Raw genomic sequence first — 13746 nt, 5'->3', positions numbered from 1 at the left:
TTATTATATTTAGCATGAAGAAAATGAAAGATTTCGGTAACACTTTACAATAAGAGTTTAATCGGTTGACATGGTTACCTCAACCTGATCTCGTGGCAATTTGTACGCATTTTACAAAGTGGCTAAATTTATATGAATTCATATGATTTTCTCTAAATCATACACTGTAAAAAAAAAAAAATCTGTAAAATTTACGGTAGAAAACCGGCAGCTGTGGTTGCTGGAATTCTACCGTAAAAAATACGGTAACTACATTTTAGGTTTTAACTTAAATTTACAGTTAAATACTGTAATTTCATTAACTGATATAATGTTAATATACCAACCTATTGAAGTATTGAAATCTGTTTCGGTCCTTTGAAATACACTGATAACCACCAAATGCAGGTGATGATGAGAAAATCACATAACGAACCAAAGCCCATCACAAGCAGCTTTTAAACAATAACATATATAGAAGGTGCTCCGTGTCATTCACACAAACACTAAACACCATCATGGTGAGACGCAATAAACATTAATTTAACAACATTAGCTGTAATATACAACCCTAATAAACAACTGATCGTTCAAAGAAAAAAAAAAAAACATCAAATTCAAACCAAATTTGAAATTCTGGGAACGGCAGTTTACGTTTTTTCCCTGTAAATTTTACAGGAACTTACCGTTAATTATTTAACAGGTTTTCACTGTAGCATTTTCACAGTTTTTTTACCGTTAAAATCACGGTCATTTTTTACAGTTTATATTTTACGAGTTCCCAAATTCGTATGAGTTTGTACGAATGTCCTACCCATCACGAGGTCAGACGAATTAATCACCTCATAAAATATCGTGAGTTAGCATTGGTTAATTAGAAAAAGTGTTTTTCGTTAGTTTTTTTTTCAATCATAGTTAAGTTCAAAATTTGCTAAAATATTTTTAAAATAAAAATTGTATCTGTTAATATTATTTATAACAGACTTGAGCTGATAAACTAACAATGAACAGTATTTTTATTCACTAAACATAGTAAAGATTAATAAATATTGTAGCAAATGTATTGCTCATTGTTAGTTAATATTAGCTAATGCATTAACTATCAGGACCATTTTGTTAAGTGCTACCAAGACTTCTTTACACATTCATGTAATGGAAATCATCATAATGCAGTCTTGTCATGAAAATATTTTGTAATGCAAAAAAACTAAATCTATTTTTTTCCCTTACGATTTTGGGGTGCAATATAAACCAAATGTGTCTTTGTGATATTCACTCGCCCCCACAGATATAACCACAGTTCATAGTGTCAACTTCAGACGCAGCAGCTTCTCCAAATGAGTAACCCATGAGACAAAGCCTCAAACTGAAACGGGCAGCGTTATGAATTTAAAGAAGTGCTGTCAAACGATTCATCTCAGTTTGTTTACATATGATATGTCTGTGTACTGTGTATATTTATTATGTACATATAAATACACACACAGTATATATTTTGAAAATATTTACATGTATATATTTATATTCATATAATTTATCTTATATATAAATATAATTTAATAATATTTTTATAATATGAAGAGTTCAGATGCAAAAGCCTCTAGTCTGACGTTTTTCTTTAAACTTTGCATTTCTTTCTGGCTACTATGTATAGGTTTCTATGTAAGTACTGGTACTTCTGAATGAGCTGAGGCTGGGATTTAGTGCATTTAAAATGAAAGTACTTGATGAACATGTACTATGAGTGGAGAGCGTTCACTCAGTATCATTATCTCATTTTTGATGCTTTTAGAGGCTTTTGCATTGGAACTCTTCATAAACATAACATTTTTCTGAAATATATACATGCATCTGTGTGTATTTATATATATACACATAAATATACACAGTACACACACACATAATATGTAAACAAAACTTTCATTTTGGATGCGATTAATCGCAATTAATTGTTTGACAGCACTAATTTGAAGTATGTATCAGAAAAGTTCCAAAAAAAGACATTTGGAACCAATAACTTCAAACGAACTCCGAGACGGAATCTTCAGATCTGTCACAGTTTGTGTGTCCCGTGTTAAATCAGCAGGGAGGGGGTGGGCTTTTTTCCAGGCCACGCCTCCTTGGCATACTTCTTCTTGCGCGGCTCATTGAGCGGCTCGGCCGAGTAGGGTCCGGGAGCGGGGTTCAGCACAGCGGGCGGCTGCGCCGTCGTGGGCAAGAGGTCCACCTCTGGGGCGGGGTTGGGGAAGGTCAGGGGCATCCCGCCGGTGATGGCAGACGAGCCACCCTGTCCTGCGGCCTCGTGGCTGGCGGGCGGCAGGTCTCCGTACAGCCCTGCGCTCAGCGGGAAGCTCTGTAACCGGCGCGCTACGCTCTCCTCCAATCCCAGCGTGCCGTGGCCTTCCAGCTTCTTCTTCTGTGGGACAGACGTTTCACAAATTAAATGCATTTTACTACTGTCCTACAGTCAAACTAAAATTTATTCATAAAACGGATAGTTCCAATCCTTGATTCTGATTGGTTGAGCCGCATTCGAAGCTGTTGTAAATGATTCTACAAACATACACCTTTGTTCACGTTTGTTGCAAACCACTCTGTTGCAACCACAACCGCTTCTGAGGAACTATGTTGTTTGGCGGAAGAATAATGTTTTTATTACTATCATTCAATTTCATTTGCTTTGTTTTATTTTGTGAAACCTTTGCTACATATATGAAATAACCATTGTTTACAGTGAATCTATAACAGTAAGGGGGCTTCGCGTCGTGCCTAACAATGCCCCTTAGCTGTTATAAACCACATGTGACCAAAAACCAAGACAAAACCAGTCATAAGTAGCAGAGGTATATTTGGAGCAATAGCCATCAACACATTGTTAGGTCAAAATGATACAATTTTCTTTTATGCCAAAAATCATTAGGATATGTATTGTTGTCTATTGCTACAAATAAACCTGTGCTACTCATGACTGCTTTTGTGCTCCAGGGTCACAGATAACTTTGATAGAAAGGTATGTAATGGATTACAATCAACCAAAAATTATTCAGCTGTTAAATTTAAGTACACAATTAGATTGAACAAAATTAAGCATTGCTTGGTAATTGGTTGACCTAAATTGGTATAGTCTGTGGTGTAAAAAGGTTGCATTAGTAATTAAAGAAAAAACTCTTAAGCAAAACATCATCAGGTCAAAGTGTTTACTTTATTTTGCTATCCTCACTTACATAAATGAATTATAGTGTCCTGCACACCCACTATTAAAAACAATATCAAAAATGATATCTGGTGTCTGAATAATTTTTGGTTTGTGTGTGTGTATCAAGACTACTGCAAAAGACGGAGTACATCTAAGCTCCCTTACATCCAGACGACGAGGAAGCCTTTTAGAAGCCATTACTCGCGCATTATACAATTTCCTGTTCACAAGCCATGCAACAAACAACTTAAACTGTATTGAGAGTACGGCTGTTCTCAAATCCATTAAAATCAATGATGACATGCTAAAACAAGCAAGCAGACAGCAGACCAATGATCGTACCTTAATAGGAACCACAGCCGTCTGCACCATGTTTCTGAAGCGTCCTACAGACGGGTCCACGTCCTCTGCGAGAAGAGAAAAGACATGCAACAAAAGTCAAAACACAAACGTGAGAGAAGAGAGTGTGTGAAGACTGAGTCGTTCCAGAGAAACTGAAAACAGTGAGAGTGGAGGATTGAATAATGCATACAATTTTCAGCATCATTACTCTTCAGTCTTCAGTGTCACATGATCCTTCAGAAATCATTCTAATAAGCTGATTTGAAGAAACATTTCTGATTATTATCAATGTTGAAAACAGCTTCGTATTTTTCCATTATATTTTTCAGCATTCTGTGAAAGTTCGAAAGAACAGCATCTATTTGAAACAGAAATATTATGTAACACTATAAATGTCTTTACTGTCACACTTTTGATCAATTTAATACATCCTTGCTGAATAAAAATAATCATTTCTTTTAAAAAGCATCTTACCGAGTCCAAACTTTTGAACAGTAGAGTACATATATATTGTATATTCACATCGTGTGAGTACCTGGGTTTATGATCTCCTCGTCTTCACTGAAGGAAACTCGTGAGCTCCTCCTCTTCCTCTTGGGTCTCTGGATTTCCAGGTTTCCCTCCTCAATGGTGAGTGTAGAAATGCGTTTGTTATGAGCCGTGTTGAACTCTGTCAGGTTCTGGTGAAAAAAAAATAGGCATCAGAAAAACAGAAATTATGCACATGAAACTCTTCAGTGACAGTTATATGCATTTACATTTAGTCATTTAGCAGACACTTTTATTCAAAGAGACTTACTAATGAGGACAATAGAAGCAATCCAAACCAACAAAAGAGTGCTATGACAAGTCTCGGTTAGCCTAACGCAGTACATGTAGCAAGGCGTTTGTTTGTTCGTTAGGAATAGTATAGTAGACAGAATACAGGTGCATCTAAAAAAAATTGAAAATAGTGAAAAAGTTTCCATTTTTTCTTGTAACATTTCAAAAAGTGAAACTTTCATATATTTTAGATTCATTACATGTAAAGTAAAACATTTCAAAAGTTTTGTTTTAATTTTGATGATTAGAGCTTACAGCTGATGAAAGTCAAAAATCAGTATCTCAAAATATTAGAACATTTATATTTGAGTTTCAATAAATCAGACCTGCAAACTCATCAGAGAAAAAAAAGGTGACAGTGTTTGGGGGGGGGGGGACGCATTAGCCTTGCACGTTCGCCAGATTCTAAATAGACATTGTTTACAAGTAATGCGCCGCATCCAATGCAACAAGACGTCAAATTGCTTTGTTACACTGTATTACTCTCGCATCACCTGTTGTCTAAACAGTCACATCTACCCACATCAAAAACGCTTTAAAAGTAGGGCTACATCTAGCTGACTTGAATGACTGCTGCGCACACGACAACCTCCATAACGTGTCGTTAATCAGGGTAGCTCAGAATTGGAGTAGCAGCCAGAACTCAGGGCAGAGCACCTGGCTTAAGTTAGGGGCTAATGATAAGGTTGCAACCTAAGTTGGCTATCTGAAATACTATATACTTACGTAGTAACTTTAGTTAGCAAGACGGTCAGACAATGCAGGAATTAACATTACAACTAGCTAATAATGTTAGATGGCTAGAAAATTTGCTATCTTGCTAACGGAAATTCCAGCATTGGATCCGCTTGTATTGCTTGCTATTAAGCATTTTGCTCGAAGCATAGGCTAACTGTATAAAAAAAAACGCTAACTTAGCTGACGTTATTTGACTTAAGCAAACAAATATCTGTTGTTTAGCTCCAAAAAGACTGATTTACCTTGAATTCAATTTCCATCAGTTTCCACATTAGGTCAGGTGTCTCTTGACAGGCGCGAACACAGATGCCAGTGTGTTTCAAGATCCTGAACCAAGCGCTGAGATTCCGATTGGTCCAGAAAAAATGTCATTTATAAGAATTGTCCAATAATGGCCTACATGGCACGCAAGCCCACCCCCATCTCTTGACAGGCGCGAGCTCAGTAGAGATTCCGATCGGCCCAGATGTCAATTAACGCAAGACCCCCCCCCCCCCACCAAAAAAAAAAAAAACTCTCCGGTTCTACACGATTCACGTGAATGACCCAATTGACAATAAAAGCGGCGATTGTCGCCGAAAAGCGACAAGTTTGCAGGTATGATAAATGACCATCCCTACAGTATAAATTCCGGGTATCTCTTGTTCTTTGAAACCACAATAATGGAGAAGACTGCTGACTTGGCAATGGTCCAGAAGACGAACATTGACACCCTCCACAAAGAGGGTAAGTCACAGAGGGTCATTACTGAAAGGGGTGGCTGTTCACAGAGTGCTGTATCAAAGCATCTTAAATGAAGAGTTGACTGGAAGGAAGAATTTGGGTAGGAAAAGGTACACAAGCAACAGGGATGACTGCAAGCTTGAGAATACTGTCAAGCAACGCTGATTCAAACACTTGGGAGAGCTTCACAAGGAGTGGACTGAAGCTGGAGTCAGTGCATCAAGAGTCTCCACGCTCAGACGTCTTCAGGAAAAGGGCTACCAAGCCACTTCTGAACCAGAGACAACGTCAGAAGCGTCTTACCTGGGCTAAGGAGAAAAAGAACTGGACTGTTGCTCAGTGGTCCAAAGTCCTCTTTTCAGATAAAAGTAAATTTTGCATTTAATTTGGAAATCAAGGTCTGGAGTCTGGAGGAAGACTGGAGAGGCACAGAATCCAAGCTGCTTGAAGTCCAGTGTGAAGTTTCCGGTCAGTGATGATTTGGGGTGCAGTGACGTCTGCTGGTGTTGGTCCATTGTGTTTTATCAAGTCCAGAGTCAATGCAGCCGTCTACCAGGAGATTTTGGAGCACTTTATGCTTCTATCTGCTGACAAGATTTATGGAGATGCTGATTTCCTTTTCCAGCAGGACTTTAGCACCTGGCCACAGTGCCAAAACCACTTCCAAGTGGTGTGCTGACCATGATATTACTGTGCTTGATGCCAACTGTGCCAACATGCCTGACCTGAACCCCACAGAGAATCCATGGGATATTTTCAAGAGAAAGATGAGAAACAGTGGATCCAACAATCCAGACGAGCTGAAGGCTCAATAGTGCCTCAGCAGAGCCACAGGCTGATCTCTTCCATGCCATTCCTCACTGATGCTGGAGTTTGTGCTAAAGGAGCCCCGAACAAGTATTGAGTGCAGAAATGAACATACTTTAAACAACTTGAACTTTTCTGTTTTGCAAATGCTTTTTTTGATTGATCCTAGAAAATATTCTAATATGTCGAGATACTGATTTTTGACTTTCATCAGCTGTAAGATCTAATCATCAAAATTGAAACAAAACAACTTTTGAAATGTTTTACTTTACATGCAACGAATCTAAAATATATGAAAGTTTCACTTTTTGAAATAAGTTACAAGAAAAAAAATAACTTTTTCATGATATTCTTATTTTTTAAGATGCACCTGTAGAAAATGAATAGGAAACACTAATGTTAGAGACTCTTTTTTATAATAAATAAAAATAAAAATAACAGTAGATATAATAGTGTTAGAGGCCTTTTTTTAAAGAAAACATGCAGTTAGAAAACAAATAGAGAGTGCAAGAATTAGAGGGATTTTTTTTTTAAATAATAATAGTAGAACAACTTGATACACAAATGGCTATGTTCACAGTCATTATACTTCATTCGTATTTTGATTAATAAAAGTCTTCTACATACAGTGTGTGGTATGAGTTAAGGCTGCTCTAACATGACAGTGTCTCTGGTTCAAAAAGACATGATTGATTGAGTCAGTGTGGAAGAACTTGACTGGTCTGCAGAAACACAAATAAACACATCTGGTGTGATTTTAAATGCAGACCTTGAGCCAAAAACTCATCACTAAACACCAATGACTTGTACATGCACTAAGGCCCGGTTTCACAGTCGTGGCTTAGCTTAAACCAGGACTAAGCCTTGGTTAAATTAAGGTATTTAAGCAGCTTTTATAAAAAGGCCTTGGAAGAAAACATTACAGGTGTGCATCTTGAGACAGAACAATGGCACTATAACAATATCTTAAAATATGTCAGAGCAAGATATTTTTAGTTGAGACTGCTCAGACATGCATTTTAGTCTGGGACTAGCCTTAAGCCTTGTTTGTGAAACCTGGGGCCAGTTGCATAAACTGTTTAGACTAGTCTTAAAAAGTTAGTCATCTAATTTTTTCTTCAAGACTGGTCGTAACTTTTTAAATTCAGTTAAATTCAGTTATGAAAAGGTAGATTGGTCTTATTTGTATTGGAAAAGAAAGACTGATTACCCCTTGGCAACTGCTAGTTGGTCAAACTAGTTCTTAAGGCACAGTCTTAACATGGTGGCTAAGTTTATGCAACTGGCCCCTGGGCTATATGGACAAAAGTATTGGGACACCCCTTCTAATGAACAGTGGTTACTGAAACCACGCCTTCTTTCTTTGCGTGAACATTTGGGTGGCATTATGCAAATATTTCCACATCGTGACGCAGACATGTGGGTGTGTGTGAATGAGGCGCTTTAGCCCGGTCTGCATCAGCCTTATCTTTTAGACACAATAAATCCTTTTGTGGGACACTTTGAGCTTTGTAACGCTGCAGATCTTATACATGCACAAACAGCTACATCATACACTAAAGAAAAGGAAAACAAGAAATCACATCATATGACCCCTTTAAAGTCACAGCTGAGGTTTCTGCAGACCAGTCAAGTTCTTCCACACCGACTCAATCAATATTTTCTTTTTGAACCGTGTCTTATACACAGAGACACTGTCATGTTAGACTAGAAAAGGGTCCTGTCCAAACTGTGGCTATACAATTAGAAGCACACAACTCCCTAGAAAATCATTATATGCTTAAACATGGAAATTATTAAAGTGGTCAAACCTGTTCATTAGAAGGGGGTGTTCCAATACTTTTGGCAATGTAGTTGTATAAGGCTTGAATTCACACACACACACCTCGAGCTCGGTCTCTTCCTCCGGCAGTCCCAGCAGCCCCTTCAGTTCCTCGTCCTCCACTCCTTTACTGTCTCCTGTGCTGGAGATGCTCTGTGTCTGCGGTTTCTCTCGCAGCGTGTAGACGCGTGTGGATGCTCCGAAAGACATGGTCGAGTCGATCGGCACCTGCTGAGGTTTGTGGGGCTCGAGCCGGATTCTGCCCAGAAATGTGCCATGGGCTAAACAAGGACAAATCAGCATGAGATGGGAACGGCTGGGTTCAGCACGTGTTGGATGTGATCTGTTGAGCACTCACTGCTGTTGAGGTCGATGAGGAACACTCTCTTGAGGTGTCTGTGGTAGACCAGCGCCGCATGCACCCGCGAGCACGACTGGTGGTCTATCGTGAAGTCACAGAGGTCAGGGTTCCTCCCAAACAGATAGAACTTCTTCTCATCGATGATCAGCTTCTGCAGGAGACAACAAGAGGCTTACTGACACACAATACTGAAGAACACAAACAAATAAATACATACACTGTCCAAAAATTTAAAGTTGAGAAAACTAAAAAATCTCCTGAAGCTGGTTACATTAAACTTTCTCAACAAAGTTTTTTCAACTTTTAATTTTTTACAGTATACATAAATACATACATATTTTGAAGAATATTGGTAAACAACCGTATCGGTGCCCATGGGGAATATATGCATGTACACACACACATATATATATTAATTATTGCATTGCATGGAAATATCTTCTTTTATGGTCCACAGAGGAAAAAAAAAGTCAGTTTTACTGTTGTTGAATGACATTTTTGTTTTGGGTGAATGATCCTTAAGACGACATTTAAACCATTTTACACACATTTTAAACAATGCATTATCGTGACTCTTCCATTTTTATTTATTTTAAAGATTGCATGTACAAATATGAATTTTTTGGTAATGGAATACTGTAGAGCTGATCATAAATGTTTAAAGATTTCATCTGAATTCTTACAAAAATATTATTTATCAATTATTTCTTAAGCCTAGGAAATAACACAACTAGTTATTAAACAGCTCAGTGTTTTCCTATTCTCGATTGAGCCTTGTTTATTCTCCAGCACTTATTGTTTTAGAATATATATTTATATAAAGGGGAACACGTGCACAGGTCAAAGTTCACGAATCATCATTGTATTTCCATTACTGTTCGTTTAATGCAGTCTTACCTCTATTAATTTGTCTCCTTTAACCACATCCAGATGGAGTCCAGGTGGAGGTTTTCCTGCCCTGAGATTAAATTAACAATTAATGTGACAAAATTCATTCATTCACCCTTCATTCAGTCTCCTAAACCTTTCATATGCACAATATAGAAGTGCCATTTCTCTATGCATAAAATGCACGTGTGCATTTATTTGAAAGATTGACTAGAGCTGTATATAGATCATAATAAATGCTAATATTTAAGTGGAATAAAAGCAATTAGTCTGTATGTCTTATGAAACATATATCTTCATGCAACACTAAACACAGGAATCGCTTTATCACATCCACAAATGGATATAGGGCTATGATATACACCAGACATCCAAGAGAAGAATAATAATAATAATAATAATTATGAATGCATGCATGCAGAGTGGATTGATCTGCTGCTGTGTATTGAGTTAGTGCGCGCGTCTCATGCAGGGCTGAGTTGCATTGTTTTTGTTCATGGAACTCATAATCCACGCACGCGCATGCAGGGCTTTCATTTTAATTGCAATAATGATGCACTTTATTTCTCATCTCACCATGACGGGCAGTCGAAGACAGCTGTGTCTGTGCTTGCATTCACCGCCATTTTGCACAGACGCGGGGAATGCTGGGTAAACATGACCAGATCTCGCTAAGGATTGTGGGAGTTGTAGTTCGCTCGGTTGACACCTAAAACAGCTTATGGACTTGGTTACTGATTCATATTTCGTTTTAAAAACAATGTCTTATATAATACCAGTAGGCAGTATTATCTGTAAGAAATAGGTTTTAGTAAAGAGACTTTTGACTCTATATCTGCAGCTATAGTCTACTCAGTTCTCCACTGATACTGGCATGACATCTTCCACACTCTTGACTGAATGCAAAAATAATTGGTCTTTTCATTTATTGTAATTATTAGGCATTTTATGGGCATCCTAACAAGGTTCTTTGGGGTCCCTTTACAAGCCTGTTTTGTTTTTCCATCACATCATCACAACATGATGAATTTTCATTTTTGGGTGAACTATCCCTTTAAGATGCTTAATGTATCTATATAATAGAAGTTAAATATATTTTATTGCAAATGATAAAGTGAAAACTGTTGGCACTTTGCACCAAAATGGAATTGCTATATGCATATTCTTACTGATAACTGTATGGATAGGGGCATCAATTACAGGAGGGTCATTCCGTGTCAAATCAGACTAATTTCAGAAATATCCCCGGCTCAATTTTTTGATTTTGCTAATATATTTTTCTGAAGAAAGACAGACATGTATATCGATGATAGCCCAAATATTAAGTGCCATGGATTATTATTTACTAAGTATCACTATTTTGTAAAGGGGGGGTCAAAATGTCAAATTTTCACCTGAGATTCAGAGCCAAATTACAGGAGGTTAAAAATGGCTTCAGAAAGGTGGCAGCATCACCATGTTAATTTTACACAGAGATTGGTAGGTCTGTTAGCAAAATATGTTGACTTTAGCAATCTTTGTTGGATTATGTGCCAATGGTGAGCATTCAAAAATGGGAAAACAGCACTTTTCACATTTTTTCTCCAAAGTTTGAATGCCTGTAACTCAAGAATTATAAAACATATCTTGATGCCCTTTGATATATTGGGTCTTAACAAACTTTCCTTTTGGCGTCTTCATTTTTAAGGCCCTATATGGTTCGGTTCCAGAGATATTGGAATTTGAATATGGCTTCAGGAGTAAATTGTTAAAATGTACATTTTCAGTGGTCAAAAACCAAATGTGGTTACTTTTCTTTTAAAGAGGAATGTCTGAAGAACAAATAATGCTGAAACTAGAGATGCATCTCATTTAGTTCTGTCAAAACAACTGCATTGAATATACCTGTCTGACTGCCATAAATACTTGGCATGCCTATAAACTCAAGAAATATTAAAGATATCGCAATAAACTTTTTTAATAAACTTTTCTTTTGGAATCTTCATTTTCAAGGCCCTACATCGTTCAGTCCCAGAGATATGGGGACATCAATGAGGCTCCATTTTCAGATTGTTGAATATTACATAATTTAGTGGCTGAAAACCAAATGTTTGTATACAGCTGATACTTATATTTAAAGCAGAATGTCTGAAGAATATGTTGAAACTAGGAATGCATCTCGTTTTCCTCTATCAAAACAATATGCACAGAACATACCTGTCAGAGTGCTTCAAACGCACTGAAATTGGAGTTGAGGGACATTATCTTTCTCTCAGTAGTCCATTCATAAGATTCTATATTAGAATCAGTTTCAGCGATATTTGGAAGGGATTTTGTTCATTTTAACAGCTTCTGAAGCTACCAAGAGTTCAAACACACAATATTGTAGCATGTTTGAATCAAATCAACCGTATCTCCTACGGAAAAGTGGTTGCGTTCACATCAATAAACCAAGATTTGCCTAACCCGGATTAATTATTAGATTGTCTTTTTTTCTTTCTTATTGTTATATGAGCATAATCATTGTGCTAAAGGGCATATTTGGCATAATCACTGATAATACCTCAAATATTTAAGGTTTCTCACACTTGAAATAATTAACACTATGTAATTGTAAACCCCAGGTAAATGGATTCCTTATTTTACATTTCACATTGTTCATACTTTATCTAGAGTTAACAATTAATCTTGATCATTCATAATCTGATGTGTCACACTGTGCATTCCTAAACCCTAGGTTACTGTTATTATTTGCATTGTCAGCAGTGATGACTAGATGAATACAAAACCACATTTGGTGTGAAAATGGGTAGGACGCAACAATTTGGACATGGAGCCGCACCAAGATGTAGGATTAAACCATAGAGGGCCTTAAAAATTAAACATTTGGTTTTTGACCACTGAAAATGTACATTTTAACTATTTACTCCTGAAGCCATATTTAAATTCCAGTATCTCTGTAACCACTCCATAGGGCCTTAAAAATGAAGACGCCAAAAGGAAAGTTTGTTAAGACCCAATATCTAAAAGGGCGTCAAGAAATCTTCAATACTTCTTGAGTTACAGGCATTCGAACTTTAGAGAAAAAAAACTTGAAAAGTGCTGTTTTCCCATTTTTGAATGCTCACCATTGGCACATAATCCAACAAAGATTCCTAAAGTCAACATATTGTACTAACAGACCTACCAATCTCTGTGTAAAAATAACATGGTGATGCTGCCACCTCTCTGAAGCCATTTTTAACCTCCTGTAATTTGGCTCTGAATCTCAGGTTTGGGGCAATTTTGACCCCCCTCGACAAAATCGTGGATTACTCTGTAAATATTCATCCATGACACTTAATATTTTGGCTTTCATCACTATACATGTCTGTCTTTCTTCAGAAAAAAATTAGCAAAATCAAAAATTTGAGCCGGGGACCTCAGGTTGAGTTGACACGGAATGACCCAAAAGTTAGAATTTGTTTAAAAACGTTTATAACAATGGTAATTTCTCATAACACAATTGATATATTGCATGTGTTAGAATGCATCACATAAATAGAGAATTGATCAAAACACTTAATATTCAGTCACGGCACAAAGTATAGCAAAATTTATCCCAAACAGATTGAGTTTTATAAATAAGAATATGCATATTTACAGTTGAAGACATGGTTATATCTGTGATACTGTATTGAAAGATCATTTAAAGTGGTAAAAATATTCAGTAGCCTAATGCACACCAGTGTCTTTACTGGATTTATGGCTCTATAGAGAGACTGTAATTTCCGTTCTCAATGGCAAAAAGCTAACGGCCGACCTTCCACTTTATAAACACTTGGTAGACGGCGAATTAAAACGTAATCTTGGCCAGCAGAGAGACTTGCTCTGCATTTCTCAATAAATAAATACATCAATAAAACATGATTCAAGTAAAAGTTTTATTAATAAAGCCAACCCCCAACAATAAATTACACATTCACTTAGAAGATCCCCGCTCATGAAATTCTATTCATCTCAAAATACTTTACAAGAACACAAAGCGTCTGTGGAAAAAAAAGAAATGCAAGTGAAATAAAAGCACTTTTCAAGTCACAGTGCATCACC

At 37.0% G+C, this 13746-nt stretch overlaps 1 protein-coding gene across 1 annotated transcript; it reads right to left on the bottom strand.

The window, feature by feature from the left end:
* Positions 1–1618: 1618 nt before the first annotated feature.
* On the bottom strand, positions 1619–10304 carry LOC306884896 (nuclear inhibitor of protein phosphatase 1-like; the record flags this gene model as incomplete). The annotated part of the gene is made up of 7 exons (XM_079441135.1): positions 1619–2395; positions 3518–3582; positions 4053–4197; positions 8493–8710; positions 8788–8941; positions 9688–9748; positions 10255–10304. 7 exons carry the CDS (start codon positions 10302–10304, stop codon positions 2054–2056), a joined length of 1035 nt encoding a protein of 344 aa, XP_079297261.1. The 3' UTR covers positions 1619–2053.
* Between the last annotated feature and the right edge of the window lie 3442 nt (positions 10305–13746).

The sequence above is a fragment of the Barbus barbus genome, assembly GCF_936440315.1.
Source record: "Barbus barbus genome assembly, chromosome: 19".
NCBI classification, from domain to species: domain Eukaryota; kingdom Metazoa; phylum Chordata; class Actinopteri; order Cypriniformes; family Cyprinidae; genus Barbus; species Barbus barbus.
This window is presented reverse-complemented; position numbering and strand designations above follow the sequence as displayed.